Below are 23,360 nucleotides of genomic sequence, written 5' to 3' on the forward strand. Positions count from 1 at the left end.
AACCGTCCAGCCTTGTCCTCTCCAATCTGTAGCAATACAAATGCAGATGGGAGTGAGTTGACAAACTGGACGTTAAGAAAAACATGAACATACTTCACTGCTTTTTACCTAGGACACTTTCAGTTTCAGTCCTGTGTTACCATCCTAAAACGTATCCATTTACTTATTATTTATAAATACATTATTCTCCTGTAAATTATGCGACGCACTTTGCACTGTACAAAATGTGCTATAGAAAATAGAGATATTCAGCAATCAGTAAAGTACCAGTCCTTTATTAAACAGTAGTTAATACAGAGGACACAGTGTTGACATCATCCGGCTCACTGCTGCCGAGTTACAGGTAGAACAGGAAATCCCACAATAAGCTACTGAACATTTACATTCTATATGGAGGAGATAAGTGTAAGTCATGAAAATAACAGTTGTTGTCATGTTTAAGATTTAAATTATGTGCACCTCTTAAATTGTAAGTAAAATGTTAACGAAATATGTTATTTGTTAATTAAATGGATTTTTTTTAAAAGGTCATCTTGCCACTGAATATAGGGTGTACAAAATATCACAGTAAACAGTGTAGCAGCGCCGCTCATGAACTCAAGTTTACAAAAGGTTGTTTTTTTTTTAAACGCATTCAGGCGACGTTTCCCCCAGACCCATTGATGTGCCTAACCCTGGACTAAAAAGCATTTTAAAAATGGAGATTCTCAATTGAGTTTGTTTTACTCCATGATTAGGCTTAATCTGTGTCCGGGAGACAGCGTGTCAAAGTTTCAGCCTTTATAATTAAATAAACAAGAAGTAAATGACAGCAGCAGAAATTCACTATGATCTGAAAATGTCAAGCATAGGTCTAAATCACTCACTAAACCCCAAACCTAAAACACCTTGTAGGTGTGCCTGTATTAGCAATGCACGTATCACCGTATCTATGTCATTAGTACCGTGGCTATTTGGACAAAAAGACACAATTAAACAACTTCCCATCATATCTGAATACATCCCTTGACAACCAACAGATGCAGGCATTCCGGGTCAGTGATATTTGTGGAATGGAAAGTGACAGTGGAGTAAGGCGACTGTGGCGCCATGGAGCCACACAGGAGCAGGCTCCCTCATGGTGCCGTGCCCACTTTTGGGAGCGCTTCCTCAGGCAGCTGCTCCTCAAACAGCTGCTCGTAGGGCAGCAGGTCCTCCTTGTCACCGAGGCGGCGGTGGCCACGTTGCAGCTTGGAGCGCCAGATGGTGATAAGGATCAGACCCATCAGGATCAGAGCTGAACTCACAGCCAGTGTGGCCACCAGGAAGACCCCTGGAGGGGAAGGATGGATGCATTTACTTTAAGTACACTCCCCTATGCATTTATTTGGACAGGAAAGTTCAAGCTTAAATGTGTCTCTATACTCCTTGAGAGCAAAATGTTTCATATGGAGGCAATAGTACATTACTTGTATTTGAGGGTATTTTCATAAATATGTTGTACTGTTTAGAAATAACTATCATCTCATCCCCCCCATTTGAAGGTGCTATAAGTATTTGGACAAATTGAATTACGTGTGTATTAAAGTAATCAAAAGGGTAGTATTTGGTCCCAGCTTGACTCTACAAACTTGTAGTTTTTTGGGGTTGTGTCAGAGATGAGTTACTGTTAGTCAGAAAATGTTACTAAACACTGCTAAATTTATGTGGATGCTACAATAACTACGAATAATTTTGAATAATGAGAAACAAGGCACAAAGGCACAAAGATCATAGCCCCAAAAGTGCTACCCTCCCCTGTTATTGGTAATGGTGAAAGGTAAGGGGTATGGTCTTTGTGCCTTGTAAGTTTCCCATCATTATTCACGATTCATTCATAATTAGCCGTAATCATGGTAGCATACACAATAACGTTAGTTTTCAGAAACATACATAGGTGTGCTTTTTGAAAGCAAAGCAGAACTTAAGAAACTGTTGATAATTATACACTTGTTGTATTCTGCTGTAGCACATGTAGAGCCAAAACCGTAAAAGCTAAACACAAAAACAATGTCCAGACTGCCACTGGTCAGGTAGCTTGACAAATCATTTTGATACCACTATTACTTTGCACACTACAACCATATTTGCATAATTCCCAATGCATCTCAATGGCCATAGACTTGAATGTAAAAAATTCCAGTCGTAACCAGTCTTTCACCGTGTAAGACTGAATTGCATTTCTAACTTCAAAACGTGCAGACCGGTCTGAAATAGGTTGCTTGTATACAGCTTTTTGCTGAGAATTACAGTTTGTGCCATCATTGTGCTACAAAACTTTGCATCGGCACTGTTCAAGTAAATTTGTTTAACATTTTCAGTGGAAATTGTTCAAACTAGTCCATGTGCATAGAAGTGTGTAGTTAGTTTAACTTTGCAATCATTGGTTTTTGATTGACATACATTTTAAAGTGAAATGGGAGTCTTAGCATCACTCTTACCTTGGAATTGTCCAAATGCAGACAAGTAGAGTAACAAGCTTTATGTAGTCATTGAATGCTAGGAATAAATGGGACCAAATACTACACTTGACTACTTCAATACAAGTGAATTTGTCAAAATACTTACGACACCTTCAAAATGGGGGGGGCCAAAATAACAGTGCTTTCATTTCTAAACAGTAAACCTTCCTCAAAATGGTGACATTCTGACTGTACTGTCACTGAAACATTGGATCTCAAATCCAAAATGCTGGAGTACAGAGCCAAATTAAAAAGTTGGCACTTCAAACTGCTCTTTCCAGGACAAACTGACCAGGTGAATCCAGGTAAAAGCCATGATACCTTGACGTTAAATCCACTTCAAACAATCAGTGTAGATTAAGGGGAGGCGACAGGTTAAAATATGGATCTTTAAGCCTTGAGACATGGATTGTGTATGTGTGCGCCATTCGGAGACTGAATGTGCAAGAAAATATTCAAGTGCCTTTGAACAGGGTATGGTTGTAGGTGCCAGGCGCACCAGTTTGTGTCAAGAACTCAGTCTCTGCTTGGCACTCAGGATTAAGGAGATAGATTGGCAGTAATGCCCTGTGATAAACCAAGCCATTCCGGCTCGCACAAGCCAAGTTCATATGCCACCCCAAAAAAAAAAAAACTTTAGATCAAAACAGTTCTGAAAACCGCTTCAGGGGAGGTTAAGTTTTGCCATATCACACCCACTGGAACACACCCCTTTAAACCTCACCGCCAGCCTAGAACCTAAGGATGGTTAGCTTACCTGGTGTCACGCGGTTATGGCCATTGTGTTGCCCTTGCTCACCTGTGAAAATGATGGAATCAGAAAAGAGAAAATCACTATAGCCACCACAAAAAAAAAAAAAAAATCAAATGAACAATTCAAACACCTTTGGCAGCAACGATTACAGCTGTGAGTCTTCTTGGGTAAGTTGAAGAGCTTTGCACACCTGGATTGCGCAATACTTGGCAATTATTATTTTCCAAATCCTTCAAGCTCTGTCAAGGTGTTTGGGATGATGGCTAGACAGCAATTCAAGTAGTGTCAGATTTTTTAAAAGCAGAATAAATTTAAAAAAATCTTTGCCACTCAGGAACATTCACTGTCTTCTTGGTAAACACCTCCAGTGTAGATTTGGTCTTGTGTTGTAGATTGTCCTGCTGAAATGTCAATTACCCTCCCAGTGTCTGGTGTAAAGCAGATTTTCCCTGTCATGCCTCAAAATAAGGCGTCAGTTACTGTGTTGGATTTGTCCCAAACATAAGGCTTTGCATTTAGGCCAAAAAGTGTATTCCTTTGCAAAGTTGTTTTGCAGTATTATTGTAGTGCCTTATCTTGGAATATGTATTCATTCTTTTCATGCCATCATTTAGGTCATTGTGGTGGAACAATGTTATTGACCCACCTCAGTTCTCACTTCACAGCAATTGAACTGTAGCGGTTTTAAAATCACTAATGGCCTCATGGTGACATTTCCTTCCTGTCCGGCAGCTCAGTTAAGTATGACTGTCTGGGTGATTTAATACATAATCCACACCCTAATGAACTTGATCCTGCTTAAAAGAGATATTCAAAGTCTGATTTGTTATCGTTGCCCAGCTACCAATCACTGCTCTTCTTTATGAAGATGAATCTGTGCTTGAAATTAAATATTTCACTGAGGGACAGAGGAAGGGGTAGTCATTTAAAAAAAATAATAATAATTTAAAGTCTCAACTCCCATTATTTTACACCGAGTCCATGTAACTTGTGATTTGCTAAGCCATATTTAACCCTTAATATAGGCTTGCCCTTTTAATACATATATTATTGCAACTACTTTGTTTACATTTGCAGAATTTTTTCACTGACCTATGGGGCATTGTGTTGATCAATGACAAAAACTACATCCATTTTAATCCCACTAACGCAACAAAATGGAAAACAATTCTTACCGTGCTCTCCAGTGCACCGGGCCATGCATTCGTCCAGTGTGCCGTAGCGGTTGCCGTTTCCCTGGCAGCCACCGTAGATGAAAGACTGGCAGGAGCTAGTGCTGGGGTCAAAGTAGAACAGGTTGAAGGCAGCGCGGCAAGGGCCCGAGTCCGAGGGCACCATGCAAGCATCTGTGGAAGACCAGAGGACAAAATCAGAACGGATCTCAGAAGTGGGGCGCTGGCGCGCATGAAGTGTTCATATCTCGGACACAAATTTTGAAATCGTAATTTACCGTTTCACAAGTTCAACCCTCAAAAAATACACATTGTTTAGTATATTCCCGAGGCACAATTAGCAGTGAAATATGGCAATGAAAACCCAACAGACCAGCTAACGCAAAGTTGACAAAGGCCCAGCAAGCAGAAGCTAGCGCCATTGACTACAACTCTCCACATACCCAGCAAGATCCTGACACTATTTTTTAAATTTTATTTACAGATCGCCTGGGGCATAATACTCAAACATATTTTACAAGCAAAGCCTGTGTTTAGTGAGTCCGCCAGATCAGATGCAGTAGGTATGACCAGGGATTCTTTAAAATCCATGAATCAGACCATTTCCTGTCCTGCTAAGCATTCAAAAATGTAACGAGTACTTTGGGTGTCAGGGAAAATGGAGTAAAAAGTACAACATTTTCTTCAGGAATGTAGTGGAGTAAATATAAATTACAGATTCCCTCAAAAAACTACTTAAGTAGTACTTTGAACTATTTTTTTTTACAACACTGCTCATCAGGTGCCAAGCCACACACCATAATTACAAGGGTAAATCACTTTCAGGAAAAGGAGCTCATTATACAAACAGGGAGCAATGGAATACAAAAAAGGTCAAAAGTTTCTCATCTTCCCCAACTACACCATGGAGGTGATTGAGCAACCGCACGCATTCTGCTACTTGACTCCCTGCTGTGACGCAGACCATGAGAGGCAGAGGTGAAATACAAGCCAGCATTTTAAATCACAACGCCATGACAGGAGCCTTCACCAAGCTCGAAGATGTTACAAGCTACGTGTCAAAACTACAGCAAATCCCCTGGCCACAAATGTCTGGAATGTTGACTGAGCAAACAGTGGATTTGATGTTTATTCATAAAAGAGGCCATGTATACAAATTCAAAATGTCCAACAACCCGGAGAGGGCTGTTAAGTCCGACTGTTGCTAGCGTAGTATTGGTCTGTTCTAGCCATCATGCACAGCAGTCCTCGTTTTATGTGAGATGGGGAGAACAATGCTTCATTTGGATAAGTAGTGGGGAGGGTGGGTTTCTCTGGCGTCCGTTACTGTGTTTTGTTGTTTTCTGCTGCCAGACAGCGGCATCAGATCCAACTGGATTTCTCAAGTTTATCAATCACCCTTATCTTCCAAGGCAAGAGGTGTTGCTATTCTCTTTTGTAAAAACAGCTATTTTTAACTCTTGTCCACAGACGGTAGGTACAACATTAACTCTTTCCCAGTCACCCTATTGAATTTCTCATGGCACAAACATTGACGACCCACATTTCTCTCCTGTTTTTTGATTTACTCCCAGATCTTAGTCCCACTAATCGGAGGCGATTTTAATTGTTACCTTGATCCATATCGCGACAGACCGTCTACACAGACTCTACAAAATAGAAGAGTAGAATGAGCAGTCTGTCTTTTTCTAGAATCGACTCCAACTTGATACCCAAAGTGCTCAATTCAAAATGCCATAAATTCTTAAGTGACCACAGTCCAATTACATTGTCCCTCTTTACCAAAACAGAATTACAGTTGGCGTTTTAACCACTCCTTGCTCACAGACCAAGCATTCATTGACTGCATGACAGTTAAGTTGAATGAGTTCCTCAGACTAATGACACGGGAGTGGTATCTGATTCTACACTATGGGAAACGTTAAACGGTTATGAGGTCATTATTTCATACGAGTGACAGACACAGGGAATCGTATGAGATAGAAAAATAACTCCCATCTTTGGAGACAACCAGAACTTCAAGTAGACTACAACAATATTTTGATATTAAAATATGAACACAGTTCTATTATTGGTTCTCAGGTCAGTAAAGCTGAAACAAAAACAATATGAACTAGGGGACGAACCGGAAAGGTAGCTCGCTAGACGACTAAAGGATGCACAGGCAAATCGAGCAATCCGTAAAATCAGGTCTAAGGCGGGGACCTTGCCGACAGATCCTAAAGAGATAAACTGCTTCAAAGAATTTCTCAGTTATATTTTTCCAGATCCGATGAGTCAGCCTTCTGTGACGCCGTCAGCCTGCCAAAACTTGATAGCGGCAAAACACTTTTTTTTACTCAAATTTCACAATAGAATAAATAATTGGAGGCAATAAAAGCTCTCCCACCTGGAAAGGCTGCAGACCCTGATGGTTTCGGCTGTGAATTTTAGAAAACATTCAGTGAAGCCCTCGCTCCCCTCTTACTCAGGATGTTTACTGATTCAACAGAAAATTACATTTTACCGTAGTCATTGTAAGAAGCCAATATTTGCCTTGTTAAAAAGGCAGAGGTAACAGATCCCGCACATTTTAGACCGATAGCATTGCTTAAATTAGACGTTTAGAAAAAATAAAGTACTTGTAATAGGTTACACAAACATGCAACCATTATTCATCCAGATCAGACAGGGTTTTATCCCCGGCAGGTTATTGTTCTAATGTGCGCAGGCTGCTTAACATTCTATACGCAAATCATGGGAAAAGCGCCAAGACGGCTATTATATCGCTAGATGCTCAAAAAGCGTTCGACCAAATAGAATGGTCACACATGCTCGAAGCGCTCACTAAGATTGGATTTGGCGACTCCTTTATCGCCTGGGTCAAAATGCTCTGCCTGCCCAACAGCGACAAATCCAGGCCCTTTGAACTACATAGATCTGTCCAGCAGAGTTTCCCCACTTAGCGGTCTGCTGTCGCCCTTGAACCCCTAGCTATGCAAATAAGGAATCATCCTTATATCCAAGGTCTTAAAGTAGGAAACAAAAGACCGCATTTCGTTATATGCAGACGATGACACAGCCTCTGTCCCTAACCGACGAGACTTAATTCAATTCATTTGGCTAACTGTCTGGCTATTCATTAAAAATGGGAGAAAAGGTGATCTCAGATAATATTACAGCAAGTGGTCTAGAGGATACCATTTAAAGTGGTGCATGACAACTTCACTTACCTTAGACTAAAAATACATAGAATCCCAAAGCTCATCTTCAAGCTTAACAATGAGCTGGTTGGACAGCTACAACAAAAGAGCTGGATACTTGCCTCTTCCTATGATGGGGCGCATTAATGCCATAAAAAGAGTTTCTCTTCTAACGTGCCTTTATCTTCGCCAGAATCTTCCAATTCCTCTTACCTATTAATTTATGCCTTCGGACTCGACAAAATCGTGTAATTTGTCTGGGGTTACAAAACCCATCATATTTGTAAAGCCAACTTGCAAATGCACAAGGAAAGAGGCAGTTTAGGCCTACTCATCTTTAAGCATTACTACTGGGCTGCAAATAATTATTTTGTTCCATCTCGGTTAGGGATGCATGATACAGTGGGGGAAAAAGTATTTAGTCAGTCACCAATTGTGCAAGTTCTCCCACTTAAAAAGATGAGGCCTGTAATTTTCATCATAGGTACACTTCAACTATGACAGACAAAAGGAGCATTTTTTCTCTCCAGAAAATCACATTGTAGGATTTATTTGCAAATTATGGTGGAAAATAAGTATTTGGTCAATAACAAAAGTTTCTCAATAGTTTGTTATATACCCTTTGTTGGCAATGACAGAGGTCAAACATTTTCTGTAAGTCTTCACAAGGTTATCACACACTGTTGCTGGTATTTTGGCCCATTCCTCCATGCAGATCTCCTCTAGAGTACTGACTAGGAACGCTTAGTTGTTGTAAGTCATTGTTGCTCCATTCTTGTCCCATGTCTTGCTTAAGCAATACTTCATTGGTTTGTTATGTGTGTGTGCTAAAGTGCAAAAGGAAATACTTAAAAATAAAACTGATCTCAAACCTGCAGGCCTCAACTTGTGAAAAAGGCTATCACATCTGGAAGGACGTTTGAGATCGATCCCAGAACAGCTAACTACACCGTGCAGGGAGAATGGTTTACATAGAACCTCAGCCTTAAGGAGCCAGCCAAAAGCCATACTGCAGAAAAGAAAAAAAAGTAAATCCAGTTACCTTTATATTCAATGCTCTTGTGATCTGTAGGTTTGTCAGCATCAGATCTTTTCCTTCCCTTAGAGCCAGCGATGACAGCCACTGGAAAGATAAGTAAATGTAAGAGAGGGATTGCTGTGTGGGGAGGCCTGTTGGGGTTTGTTGGAGGTGAGAAGGGTCAGTTAACAATGGGAGGAGGTGAGCGAGTGGGAATCAGTAGGTGGGACTGTGTGTGTTATATATATATATATAAAAAAATATATATAAATATATAACATGGAAATTGAATTTAAACTGAAGGCAATATTCACCCAAGTTTTAAATTACGAAATACAATTTAGGAATTCAAATGATTAAATGTGTGCATTAGAAAATAAAACATGGGATTAAAATATAATCTGTTGGCAATGAAATTGGTCCATACATAGACTGTTAAACTAGGTGTCAAGTTAGTTTAATAAAATGTGCAATAAGCATTTATCACAATAAGGTAGGCCACTTGATTTCAACATCTGAACAAAGTGGACAGGCTAGCATGCTGTTTAAACAGTTGGAGACTGACAGAAGGGTGTGTTCATAACAATTCAACTGTAGCCTTGGTAGCTAGCAAATATTTAAATCTAAAGATTAGCTGGCTACTCACTATCACATGGGCTTTTGCTTGAGAGTTTGAGACCGGTGTACATTTTCTATTAACGCCTGCTCTAAGTAGTGAGTGTGCATTATGCATGTTCTGGTGTTTAAAAAAAAAAAAAAAATTGTCCTTCAAGTGCCTTGCAAACTCCAAGCAGGCTGTCAGGTGCTTTTTACTGAGGAGTGGCTTCAGTCTGGCCATGCTACCATAAAGTCCTGATTGGTGGAGTGCTGCAAAGATGGGAGAACCATACAGAAGGACAACCATCTCCACAGAGGAGCCCCCTCCCTCCCTTTACAGACAATTCCTTGGACCTCATAGCTTGGTTTTTGCTCCGACATGCACTGCCAACTCTGGGACCTTAGACAGCAGTGTGCGCCTTTCCAAATCATGTCCAGTCAATTGAATTTACCACAGGTGGACTCCAATCAAGTTGTAGAAAAATCTCCAAGATGATCAATGGAAACAGGATGCACCGGAGCGCAATTTCAAGTCTCATAGCAAAGGGTCTGAATACTTATGTAATTAAGATATATCTGTTTGTTTTAACCTTTTGTTCACTTTGGCATTATGGGGTAGAGGGTAGCTTGATGAGGAAAAGTTTATTTATGCATTTTAGAATACGGCTGTAATGTAACAAAATGTGGAAAAAGTCAAGTGTTTGGAAGACTTTCCCAAATGCACTGTATGAGGATTCCTAACATGACCCATGACTTGAAGTGTGTTAGACAAACACAGATAAGCGGAGCTGTACATATTACGGAAGGACTGAGGAACTGTTAGCTGATTTACCTAGAACCCCCTCAGGTCTCACGAGTAGCCGACATTGTACACCGTCAAGTTGTGTTTTAAAATGTTGAGGATCGTGACATTTTGCCTTTTAAAAGCAAACACCATCCAAGAGATGCTGTATGATATTACCAGTTTTACTACAGCTAAAAGAAAGCGTTTAAAAATAGGTGGTGATGGTAAATAGTACTACGCATGTGTTACCTTGATCGTCGGCAGTCATAGCCATTCTTCTCTGCATGGGCGAGTCCTTGGACAGCAGCACAGTACCTGTTGAGAAAGTGATGGTCCGTGAAAGACATTAACTGAAAAGGACATTGGCCCACGGTTTAGCCTTACTGTAAAAACGGTGTATCGATTGATAAGTGACTGATACATAGGAAAAGCAAGGTTTCCTTTCGACAGCTGTGGCTTCTTCCTGTTAATATTAGAAACAAACAGCTGTTCATGAAACATATTACAAGCCGGAAAAAAAAAAAAAAAAATCAATAGTGGAATAGAGTGCAATTTGTATTCTTTAAAAATATATCCTGAATTACAGCCATTTCCCATCTAAACAAGCAGCCAGCAAGAATGCAGACTTACTGACTCTACATGGAAGAATGTGGACTCTTGTTGGGCACTTCGTGTAAAAGGACCCATGAGAACCAACATGTGAAGTTCATAGGAGCATGTCAAATCAAAGCCAAGTGTGTGTGTGTGTGTGTGTGTACACACACAGGTTGGAGTCATTAACACCTTTGGGACTGGGGGCAGTATTGAGTAGCTTGGATAAAAAAGGTGCCCAGAGTAAATTGCCTGCTACTCAGGCCCAAAAACTAGAATATGAATATAATTAGTACATTTTGATAGAAACGTCAAACTTTGTTTGAATGATGTCTGAGTATAAACAGAACTCACATGGCAAGCAAAAACCAGAAGAAAAAAAAATCTAAAATGAGGAAGTGGGAAATCTGAGGTTTGTAGTTTTTCAAGTCTTTGCCTATCCAATATACAGTGTCTATGGGGTCATATTGCACTTCAAGGTTTCCAATAGGATGTCAACAGTCCTTAGAACCTTGTTTGAGGATTCCACTGTGAAGGGGGAGCGAAAGAGAGCTGTTTGACTGAGGTCTGGCAGAGTGGCATGAGCTGATCACACGCGCCCCCGTGAGAGGTAGCTACGTTCCATTGCATTTCTATAGACAAAGGAATTCTCCGGTTGGAACATTATTGAAGATTTGTTAAAAACTTCCTAAAGATTGATTCTATACATCGTTTGACATGTTTCTATGAACTGTAATATAACTTTTTTGACAAGTGATGGCGCATTATGCATTTGGATTACTGGGCTAAACGCAATAACAAAAAAGGGAGGTATCTGGAAATCAAATGTATCAACCCATGGAGGTCTGGATTTGGAGTCACACTCAAAATTAAAGTGGAAAACCACACTACAGGCTGATCCAACTTTGATGTAATGTCCTTAAAACAAGTCAAAATGAGGCTCAGTAGTGTGTGGCGCCTCCACGTGCCTGTATGACCTCCCTACAACGCCTGGGCATGCTCCTGATGAGGTGGCGGATGGTCTCCTGAGGGATCTCCTCCCAGACCTGGACTAAAGCATCCGCCAACTCCTGGACAGTCTGTGGTGCAACGTGGCGTTGGTGGACGGGAGCGAGACATGATGTCCCAGATGTGCTCAATTGGATTCAGGTCTGGGGAACGGGCGGGCCAGTCCATAGCATCAATGCCTTCCTCTTGCAGGAACTGCTGACACTCCAGCCACATGAGGACTAGCATTGTCTTGCATTAGGAGAACCCAGGGCCAACCGCACCAGCAGATCGTCTCAAAAGGGGTCTGAGGAACTCATCTCGGTACCTAATGGCAGTCAGGCTAGCTTTGGCGAGCACATGGAGGGCTGTGCGGCCCCCCAAAGAAATGCCACCCCACACCATGACTGACCCACCGCCAAACCGGTCATGCTGGAGGATGGTGCAGGCAGCAGAACGTTCTCCACGGTGTCTCCAGACTGTCACGTGCTCAGTGTGAACCTGCTTTAATCTGTGAAGAGCACAGGGCGCCAGTGGCGAATTTGCCAATCTTGGTGTTCTATGGCAAATGAAAAACATTCTGCACGGTGTTGGGCTGTAAGCACAACCCCCACCTGTGGACGTCGGGCCCTCATACCACCCTCCTGGAGTCTGTTTCTGACCGTTTGAGCAGGCACATGTACATTTGTGGCCTACAGGAGGTCATTTTGCAGGGCTCTGGCAGTGCTCCTCCTTGCACAAAGCCGGAGGTAGCGGTCTTGCTGCTGGGTTGTTGCCCTCCTACGGACTCCTCCACATCTCCTGATGTACTGGCCTGTCTCCTGGTAGCGCCTCCATGCTCTGGACACTACGCTGACAGACAACGCAAACCTTCTTGCCACAGCTCACATTGATGTGCCATCCTGGATGAGCTGCACTACCTGAGCCACTTGTGTGGGTTGTAGACTCCGTCTCATGCTACCACTAGAGTGAAAGCACCGCCAGCATTCAAAAGTGACCAAAACATCAGCCAGGAAGCATAGGAACTGAGAAGTGGTCTGTGGTCCCCACCTGCAAGAACCACTCCTTTATTGGGGGTGTCTTGCTAATTGCCTATAATTTCCACCTGTTGTCTATTCCATTTGCACAACAGCATGTGAAACGTATTGTCAATCAGTGGACAGTTTGATTTCACAGAAGTGTGATTGACCTAGAGTTACATTGTGTTGTTTAAGTGTTCCCTTTATTTTTTTGAGCAGTGTATGATGGACTTTATCAAACATTTATTGTGGAACTGGGAATCCTGGGAGTGCATTATGATGATCAAATTGAATATTTCTAACGCTATCGCTGACTTCTCATACCTCTACTTGGTGGCTGGATGTTTGTGACTAGGTGCTGACCTAACATAATCGCAAGGTGTGCTTTCGCCGTAAAGCGTTTTTTGAAATCTGACGCGGTGGTTGCATTAAGGAGAAGTTGATCTATTTCCATGCATAACACTTGTATCTTTAATCAATGTTTATTATGAGTATTTCTGTAATTTGATGTGGCGCTCTGCACTTTCACCGGATGTTTGTTTGAGACAATGCATTTCTGATCATAACACACCAATTTCAAATGAGGTTTTTGGACATACAGAATAACTTTATCGAACAAACTACATTTATTGTGTAACATGAAGTCCTGTGAGTGCCTCCTGGTGAAGATAAAGGTTAGTGATTAATTTAAAATCGCTATTTCTGATTTTTGTGAGCCCTCTCCTTGGCTTGAAAATGGCTGTATGGTTTTCTGTGACTAGGTGCAGACCTAAAATAATCGTTTGGTGTGCTTTCGCCGTAAAGCCTATTTGAAATCGGACACTGTGGCTGGATTTACAAGAAGTTTCTTTAAAATGGTGTAAAATATTTGTATGTTTGAGGAATGTTAATTATGGGATTTCTGTTGTTTTGAATTTGGCGCCCTGCAATTTCACTGGCTGTTGGCGAGGTGGGACGCTACCGTCTCACATATCCCAGAGAAGTTAACTTGTTTTTCAACCTCATCAAATATATTGTTAAAACTATAATTTTGGCAAGTCGGTTAGGACATCTACTTTGTGCATGACACAAGTAATTTTCCCAACAATTGTTTACAGACAGATTATTTCACTGTATCACAATTCCAGTGGGCTAGAAGTTTAAATACATTAAGTAGACTGTGCCTTTAAACATCTTGTAAAATTCCAGAAAATGATGTCATGGCTTTAGAAGCTTCTGATGGGCTAATTGACATAATTGGAGTCCATTGGAGGTGTACCTGTGTATTTATTTCAAGGCCTACCTTCAAACTCAGTGCTTCTTTGCTTGACATCATGAGGAAATCAAAAGAAATCAGCCAAGACCTCAGAAAAAAAACAAATGGTAGACCTCCACAAGTCAGGTTCATCCTTGGGAGCAATTTCCAAACGCCTGAAGGTACCACGTTCATCTGTACAAACAATAGTGCTCAAGTATAAACACCATGGGACCACGCAGCAGTCATACCACTCAGGAAGGAGACGAGTTTTGTCTCCTAGAGATGAACGTACTTTGGTGCGAAAAGTGCCAATCAATCCCAGAACAGCAGCAAAGGACCTTGTGAAGATGCTGGTAGAAACAGGTACAAAAGTATCTATATCCACAGTAAAATGAGTCCTATATCGACATAACCTGAAAGGCAGCTCAGCAAGGAAGTCACTGCTCCAAAACCGCCATAAAAAAGCCAGACTACGGTTTGCAAATGCACAGGGCGACAAAGATTGTACTTTTTGGAATAATGTCCACTGGTCTGATGAAACAAAAAAAACAGACCCGTTTGCCAATAAGGACCATTGTTCTGTTTGGAGGAAAAAAGGGGGATGATTGCAAGCCGAAGAACACCATCCCAACCGTGAAACACGGGGTGGCAGCATCATGATGTGGGGGTGCTTTGCTGCAGTTCACAAAATAGATGGCATCATGAGTCAAGAAAATTGTGTAGATATATCAAAAGCAACATCACAAGACAGTCAGGAAGTTAAAGCTTGGTCGCAAATGGGTCTTCCAAATGGACAATGACCCAAAGCATACTTCCAAAGTTGTGGCAAAGTGGCTTAAGGACAACAAAGTCAAGGAATTGGAGTGGCCATCACAAAGCCCTGACCTCAATCCTATAGAAAATTTGTGGGCAGAACGGAAAAGCATGTGCGAGCAAGGAGGCCTACAAACCCGACTCAGTTACACCAGCTCTGTCAGGAGGAATGGGCCAAAACACCCAACTTATTGTGGGAAGCTACCTGAAACATTTGACCCAAGTTAAACTTCTGACCCACTGGGAATGTGACGAAAGAAATCAAAACTGAAATAAAAATCACTATTATTCTAACATTTCTCATTCTTAAAATAAACTGGTGATCCTAACTGACCTAAAACAGGGAATTTTTACTAGGATTAAATGTCAGGAATTGTGAAAAACTGAGTTTGAATGTATTTGGCTAAGGTGTATGTAAACTTCAACTGTGTGTGTATATAAAATATATATATATATATATAATCTATCATCTCATCTGGTTTGCGCTTAGTGGGACTACAATTTGTTCAACAGGACAATTACCCCAAAACACACCTCAAGGCTGTGTAAGGGCTCTTTGACCAAGGAGAGATGGTGTTCTGCATCAGATGACCTGTCCGCCACAATTCCTACCTCAACCCAATTGAGATGGTTTGGGATGAGTTGGACCGAAGAGTGAAGGATAAACAGCCAACAAGTGCACAGCATGTGTGTGAACTCCTTCAATACTGTTGAAAAAGCATACCGGGTGAAGCTGGTTGAGAGAATGCCTTGATGACAGCTTTGCACACTCTTGGCAAAGGGTGGCTACTTTGAAGAATCAAAAATACATTTTGCTTTTACACTATTTTGCTTACTACATGTGTTATTTATAGTAGTCTTCACTATTATTCTACAATGTAGAATAAGTCAAAAGAAAAGAAAAACCCTAGAATGAGTAGGTGTACAAAGATTTGACTGGTACTGTATACATTTGCTCCAATTGAAAGAGCCTGACCATGAACAGTTTATTATGGATGGATGCTAGACTGTGGTGCACGGCTCAGGCCAAACCTCATCGTACGGAGGTCACTTAACCGGTTTGGCATTGGGTAAGCTGAAACAATCATAACACTATCTATGCACACGACACACCCATAACAAACACCCTACACCTCAAAGGGATGATGTAAAACTAACTAGCTTAGCAGTAGAGACTCACATTAAAATGGTCATGGTTCTGTTTTTACAGTTCCAACAGCCTTTAAATGACCCGTTTGAGTTCAATTTACTTTGTTAAGTATAATTATATTTTCTGTAGCATAGTAGGAAACAGAGACAGTAGTTGGACTAGTAGCCTGCTGGACTGTTATGCCAGACTTAAGGATGCTGCCAGGATCCTAGTGTAGAGAGTGTGTGCCTGAACACAAGCCACAGATTCATTTTTGCCCGTCTCCCCATGGGGAGCACTGTGGTGGAGGTTACTGTGGTTAGAGTGGGCCACTTTGTTAAACAGTAGATTGCCATGTCAAGAGGCTTAATGCTCTGTGTATGACCTCTGACGAGGTGTGTGACCTAAAAAGAGATTTTGACTATTTAAACAAACAAAAAAAAAGGACAAGACAAAGAATTCGATTTCAGTTTAAAATGCATACCAAACATACCATTGATTTTCTACATTTTACAAACCATGCTACGCTATGCACAAGGACCACTTAATCTCCACAGAATATTTTACAAAAGCACACTTAGAGGAAGAACTGTGCAGACAGTTTGTAATAGGATAAAACAGCAGGTGATTTTACCGTAATTCTGTTACCAAACATGGCATCTGCACAATTTCACTTTCTCTTGTAAATGTATTCATTTTGCATAGAGTTGTATGGTTTGCTACACTTTGAAATCAAATGTTTTATTTTGGCATATATTTTAAGTGAGAACTCAAGAGTCTCAGCGTAATTACGCTTCAGCAGGGATGGGCAACTGGCGGCACACCTGCGGATCAAGTAATCAAAATATTTATATTGGGGGGGAACTCAGTCGGGGTCTCAACTGCCATCTGCCCAGTACAGTTAAAACTGGGATTTATATGTGAACAACAATCCTACAGTGTGCCAGTGACCATCTGCCCACTGACATCGGATACGACACGAACTGCTGTCAGGACAAGATCCTGGTGAGGACAACGAGCCCGCAGATAAAGTTCCCTGGGACGGTTTCTGACAGTTTGTGCAGAAATCCTTTGTTTGTGCAAACCTACAGTTTCATCAGCTGCCCGAGTAGCTGGTCTCAAACGAGCTCTCAGGTGAAGAAGCCAGATGTGGAGGACAGTTGGACGTACTGCCAAATTCTCTAAAAAGACTTGAGGCGGTTATGGTGGAGAAATTAACATTCAATTCTCTGGCAATAGGACTGGTGGACATTCCTGCAGTCAACATGCCAATTACAAGCTCCTGTAACTTGAGACATCCGTGGCATTGTGTTGTGTGACAACTGCACATTTTAAAAGTGGATTTTTATTGTCCACAGCACCAGGTGTACCTGTGTAATGATCAGCTTCTTGTTATGTCACATGTCAGGTGGATGGATTATCTTGGCATGGTAGAAATGCTCACTAACAGGGATGTAAAATAAATTAAAATAGTGCACAAAATGAGAGAAACACTTGTGCATATGGAACAGTTCTGGGATGCTGATGTAACCAACACTTTACATTTTTTGTTCAGTGTAGAATACACAAGGCGCCATGTCGAAGTTAGGTTGTGCATCAGTGTTTCTGTAGTTGTGTCAGTCACTCATTTAGCCCATGATGAGTTCACGTTTTGTGGCCCCCACCCCCATCAGTCGCCCATCCCTACAGCACAGAAACAATAGAACCGGTACGGATTGCTATGAAAAACCTAAATAACAATGGGGTGTGGACCAAGACGCACACAAGAGAGTTAGTTAAACCTGCTGAAAAGGCGTTGACACAAATCGTTCTGTGTTTTGTCAGTTTTAGTCGAGACAAAACGCTGACTGCCCAACCCAGTTTAGGAGTTATGACTTCGGGAGATGAATAAAACGCACATTAAATAATGATCAACACACAAGCCGGGGGAAAATGTGAGACGTTGAAAGAAAAAAAAAAGGTAGTCCTACTTAGAGAAAATACTTTTAACCCAGGGCATTTCCACAGTAACAGAATTACGCTGAAGACTCAGACTGTTCACTTTCAAATCATTCATATAAAAAATAAAAAAAACTATGCACCATGACTAATTTACACAGTGTATATAAACTCAGCAAAGAAAAGAAAAGTCCTCACTGTCAACTGTGTTTATTTTCAGCAAACTTCACATGTGTAAATATTTGTATGAACATAACAAGATTCTACAACTGAGACAAACTGAACAAGTTCCACAGCCATGTGACTAACAGTAATGGGGGGGCAAAATCAAAAGTAACAATCAGTATCTGGTGTGACCTCCAGCTGCTTTAAGTACTGCAGTGCATCTCCTCCTCATGGACTGCACCAGATGTGCCAGTTCATGCTGTGAGATGTTAACCCACTCTCCCACCAAGGCACCTGCAAGTTCCCGGATATTTATGGGGGGGCCCAAGCCCTCACCCTCCGAGCCAACAGGTCCACGGACGTGCTCAATGGGATCCGGGCTCGTCGCTGGCCACAGCAGAACACTTACGTTCCTGTCTTGCAGGAAATCACGCACAGAACGAGCAGTATGGCTGGTGGCATTGTCATGCTGGACGGTCATGTCAGGATGAGTCTGCAGGAAGGGTACCACATGAGGGAGGAGGATGTCTTCCCTGTAACGCATAGCGTTGTGATTGCCTGCAATGACATTAAGCTCAGTCCGATGATGCTGTGACACACCGCCCCAGACGGACCCTCCAAATCGATCCCGCTCCAGAGTACAGGCCTTGGTGTAACACTCATTCCTGCGACAATAAACACAAATAATAAACACGAATCCGACCATCACCCCTGGTGAGACAAAACCGCGAATCGTCAGTGAAGAGCACTTTGACAGTTTTGTCTAATCCAGCGACAGTGAGTTTGTGCCCATGGGTGACGTTGTTGCCGGTGATGTCTGCTGAGGACCTGCCTTTACAACAGGCCTACAAGCCCTCAGTCCAGCCTCTCTCAGCCTATTGCGGACAGTCTGAGCACTGATGGAGGGATTGTGCGTTCCTGGTGATGTCTGCTGAGGACCTGCCTTTACAACAGGCCTACAAGCCCTCAGTCCAGCCTCTCTCAGCCTATTGCGGACAGTCTGAGCACTGATGGAGGGATTGTGCGTTCCTGGTGTAATTCGGGCAGTTGTTGCCATCCTGTACCTGTCCAGCAGATGTGATGTTTGGATGTACCAATCCTGTGCAGAGGTTTTTACACGTGGTCTGCCACTGCGTGGACGATCAGCTGTCCGTCCTGTCTCCCTGTGGCGCTGTCTTAGGAGTCTCACAGTACGGACATTGCAATTTATTGCCCTGGTCACATCTGCAGTCCTCATGCCTCCTTGCAGCATGCCTAAGGCACGTTCACGCAGATGAGCAGGGACCCTAGGCATCTTTCTTTTGGTGTTTTTCAGAGTCAGTAGTAAGGCCTCTTTAGTGTCCTAAGTTTTCATAACTGATCTTAATTGCCTACCTTCTGTAAGCTGTTAGTGTCTTAACGACCGTTCCACAGGTGTATGTTCATTCATTGTTTATGCTTCATTGAACAAGCATGGGAAACCGTGTTTAACCCTTTACAATGAAGATCTGTGAAGCTATTTAAATTTGTATTAATTATTTTTGAAATGCAGGGTCCTGAAAAAGGGACGTTTCTTTTTTTGCTGAGAGATAGATTATATCTATATTCACTGGAAGAACTGCAGATGCAAAGAATTACAGTAAAATCTCCCTTGTTTTTTTTCTGTTAACAAACTTAGTATCTGCACAGTTCATCCTGTCACTATGCTTTTGTAAAATGTATACATTTTAAAGTAAAAAAAGTATTTGCGTAATTCTATCACCATGGAATTGCCCCCCAGCAGTCCCTGCTGAAGGTTGTTAGTAACGTGAGACTTCCCTCCCACTGTTACTTAGTTTACACAAGGTCACGTCCTTCTGTTACAGCTGGCTCTGTCCCACCCCCCCAGGCTGCCTGTGTTGACTTAAGGACACAGCCGAATTCCACTGACAACACTTCGGCAGTGACGCCATGGCTGGGCCAACAGAGAAACCACAGATCCACAAGTAAAAATAGAAAATCAACTCGGTAGAACAATATCTTTACCTGTCACCCCACTACAAGCCCCCTCACATTCCTCCCGACTGTGAAAGTTGTTGCCGTTGCCGTTGCAGCCGCCATAGATGAACAGCTTGCAGGTCTGGTTGGTGACGTCATAGTAGTATTTGGGGAAGGCAGCGCGGCAGGAACCCACTACCATGGGCATGCGGCACTTATCTGTGGGAAGAGGAAAGGGCAGACGAGAGGTTAACACTGAAGTGGATCACGATAAGCTCAATTCACAAGGAAACCTATCCGTTGTCAGGTAAATTACATGCTTAAAAACAAAAAAGGGGCCATCTTTATACTCCGTAGCAATCGGGAACTACATCAGTCAAGATGAAAATAGGATTAACACCAATAGAAAATAGTATAAGTGCAAATAAATGTATGATGAGGGCCTAGTTGTCAAAGAAACGCACCTTTCTAGGAGGAGAGTTAGAAGTCAGACTGTAGCTCTCTCCGGCCTTTATTTCCCAATGATTTACATACTGAGTGAAACCATGAGAGCTGGAATGGGTAAACAAAACATGACAAAAGAGCAGAGACCGGAGTTTCTCCACCACACCTATTACACCAATCAATCTTATCTTGCACATGCAAACTGGGCTGACTTGTTGGCCCAGTCTCTTGCCGAAATTCAAAACAACTGGGAAATGCGAAGTCTGACATCTGACTTCCAACTTCAGTGCGTTCAAGACAACTCGGAAAAAACTAGCACCAACTGGGGAGAATTTTTCCCCCTCAGAATTCTAAGTTGGAGCCACTTTCTCGAACTCTGACTTTCCAACCTGAAGATCACTGATGTCACAATACTTGAGCAAAAGTACTCTGTTTCAAATATACTTAAGTATCAAAAGTAAATGTAATTGGCAAAATATACTTAAGTATCAAGTATAAATCACTTCTATTAGGCAATCCAAACAGCACAATTTTCTCACCAACACTCAGACATCGTTTACAAATGAAGTATTTGTGTTTAGTCCGCCAGATCAGAGGCCGTAGGGATGACCTCTTGATAAAAGTGTGTGAATTGGACCATTTTCCTGTCCTGTTAAGTATTCAAAATGTAAAGAGTACTTTTGGGCATCAGGGAAAATGTATGGAGTAAGAAGTACATAATTTTCTATAGGAATGTAGTGATGTAAAAGTAGTCAAATATAAATTCCTGTTCCTTTCCTGTTCCTAGGCTGTCATTGAAAATAAGAATTTGTTCTTAACTGACTTTCCTAGTAAAATAAGAGGTAAAAAAATAAATACAAAAAAGTCAAGTACAGCAACTCCAAAACATTACTTACGTAGTACTTTCAAGTAGTTTTACTTGAGTACTTTACACCACTGGAATAACTTGGGTGATGTTGACAAACAAGAAACATCCTGTGTACTCCAGAATAGGAGTCAATACCCCTGGCACAGATAAACCACTTTCTACTTCATAAACCGCACCTGACTTGGTTACGAATGTCTGACAATGTGCAAAGCAGTGGATGGCATATGTGAGATGCAAAGACAGCACCATTGATCGCTCTAGAGATAACGTGAATCATTATCTCAGTGGTCGCCACTGAGATAATGTGTACAGGAAGAAGCAAATAAGAGACAATACTGTATAAAACTTGAGTGGTGGTCCATATGACATTTTCTCACTTAAGCCTTTCAGGCAGTTTAAAGTCCAGATCAAATCGAATGTCTAGAGTGCTTAACTTGCACTATAACTCCTTAGCTCAATAAAATTAATTGCAAAACAATGACATAGCTGGGGAATGGTAATCTGTCACATGACCCCAATTTGTAAAGCATATTGACCCCCCAAAAAAAATATATAGGCCATATTAATTGACAAAGTGCTGATATAGCCTAGCCTACTTAGGTAAAGCAGTCCCTATTAGTGCCAATGACGCCCCTGAATTGTAAATGTCCTAAAGACCAATATGCCTACCTGTCGAGTTGACTTCCCTGGGCACACCAGCTTCACTAATATCGTCCACTTCGATTTTTGTAGTCTTTGGATGCGTCTTTTTGCGGTAGACCTTGGACTGTGTATCGGACTGTAAGACGCAGACGTCCTTTCCATCTTTCATACAGTTGACGAGAAAACACTCCGATGGTCCATCCGCTGAGGCTCCAACCAAAGCGATCTGGCAGTCCTGGTAGCCGCAGCAAGCTTCCTGACACCCCATGCTGTCTGATATCTCCGGCAGGTGAGCCAAATAGCTGGCTCCAGCGTCAAGAGATTTTGGGTCAAGACCTTGGTCGGTGTCGGCGTCTACATCCCAAGCACATCCTTGTTTCTCTTCGCCCAACTGACCGCGGACCAGTACCGCGAGCAGTGCGAACAATACACCACTACTCCACACCTGTTTCATTGTTGTTGTTTTTCTTCCGCGAAAGCCTTCGTCAAAGTAAATAACAGTCTTCCAAATAATATTTTCTCGATCGAAGTAGCAATTCGTCTGAGATTATTAGATGCTGTAGGCGAACTACTTCCCTGTTGAAACGACCTCCTTTTGTTGTCTTGAATATACCGTAGTTAGAGACAGGTGCTCTTCACCCCGCCCACGGAATAAGGCGAGGCCATGTTCAATTGACAAACGTTTTCGAACGTTGCAGATAGAGAAATGTCGCGAAGAGAACCAATGTGTTCTACATATCATATGTATATCTGAACGTTCCAACCCGTTGCGTCCGGCTGAGGCGCACCAAGCGGCCTTTTGGGCGTGAAGTTAGGTTCAACTTTTTCAAAAGTTCCATCTTCTGTGTTATTTTTCATGACATTCAGATGTATCAGATATTTACTTTGTTAGGCCTTCGGATTCGTTCAGTCTAATCACTCATTTAGTTATGCTGTTGTCGTAGACTAACACAGACGCTGTACCTGAGTACACAGGTTGTCTTCATTGCCTTCTCAGAAAAGTGAATCCATTTTATTTTGATACCACAAGATGGCACCATTACCCTTCTGCCATAAAGATATCCAGTGTACATGGTAAGTCAAACCATTAGAGCGCAGACAAGAGCAACAAAAAAAGTACGAGAAATACCAGACTGGGCAAGTTGATTTAAATTCTTATTTAGGATAAAAGCCTGTCACAAGTCTACTATAAAAGGTTGTGAAATAATATTGTTCATGCTTTCCAGTGTTTGGTGATTGGAAAGGTGAGCGGACAATACCAGCTGCAAGCGTCCTCTAGTAGTAGGTTCAATGTCGTATTAGTTATGTTTAAAAAATATATGCTGTTTAGGAGTGTGTGAATAGGGGTGTGCAGATATGAGTCAAAGTCCAGGGCTTACAGCAAGGACAAACTAACAGACATGAGTAAATAAGGCAGTAGGCTGCAAACAGGGTTTATTGCATGGTGCAGCCCTGGGTATAACCTAAAACCAAATGGCTTAGTACATCAGTAAATAGTCCTTATTATCATATCTACTACAGGCAGCTGTGTTTATAACGAAGGCAGGGCTTTTGAGCACAGGGGGATGGATGTAGTAGAGGAAG

At 41.9% G+C, this 23,360-nt stretch overlaps 1 protein-coding gene across 2 annotated transcripts; it reads right to left on the minus strand.

Annotated features, from left to right (window-relative positions):
• Nucleotides 1–259: 259 nt before the first annotated feature.
• On the minus strand, nucleotides 260–22,436 carry spint2 (serine peptidase inhibitor, Kunitz type, 2). Of its 2 annotated transcripts, XM_024444619.2 has the most exons (7): nucleotides 21,804–22,426; nucleotides 19,871–20,041; nucleotides 10,237–10,302; nucleotides 8,631–8,711; nucleotides 4,410–4,580; nucleotides 3,238–3,279; nucleotides 260–1,312 (listed from the first exon to the last, which is right to left on the minus strand). In XM_024444619.2, exons 1-7 carry the CDS (start codon nucleotides 22,228–22,230, stop codon nucleotides 1,116–1,118), a joined length of 1,155 nt encoding a protein of 384 aa, XP_024300387.1. In that variant the 5' UTR covers nucleotides 22,231–22,426; the 3' UTR covers nucleotides 260–1,115. The 2 variants fall into 2 exon arrangements, with proteins under 2 accessions (XP_024300387.1, XP_024300388.1); XM_024444620.2 differs by lacking the exon at nucleotides 10,237–10,302 and having other exon boundaries at nucleotides 21,804–22,436.
• Between the last annotated feature and the right edge of the window lie 924 nt (nucleotides 22,437–23,360).

The sequence above is a fragment of the Oncorhynchus tshawytscha genome, linkage group LG14 (assembly GCF_018296145.1).
Source record: "Oncorhynchus tshawytscha isolate Ot180627B linkage group LG14, Otsh_v2.0, whole genome shotgun sequence".
Classification (NCBI taxonomy): Eukaryota; Metazoa; Chordata; class Actinopteri; order Salmoniformes; family Salmonidae; genus Oncorhynchus; species Oncorhynchus tshawytscha.

Coding starts and splice junctions, on each gene's coding strand:
- spint2 (XM_024444619.2), bottom strand. CDS start 22,230: ATGAAACAGGTGTGGAGTAGTGGTGTATTGTTCGCACTGCTCGCGGTA. Junction 8,712..10,236: donor TATGACTGCCGACGATCAAG/GTAACACATGCG, acceptor TTATCTTTCCAG/TGGCTGTCATCGCTGGCTCT. Junction 1,313..3,237: donor CCATAACCGCGTGACACCAG/GTAAGCTAACCA, acceptor CTTCCCCTCCAG/GGGTCTTCCTGGTGGCCACA.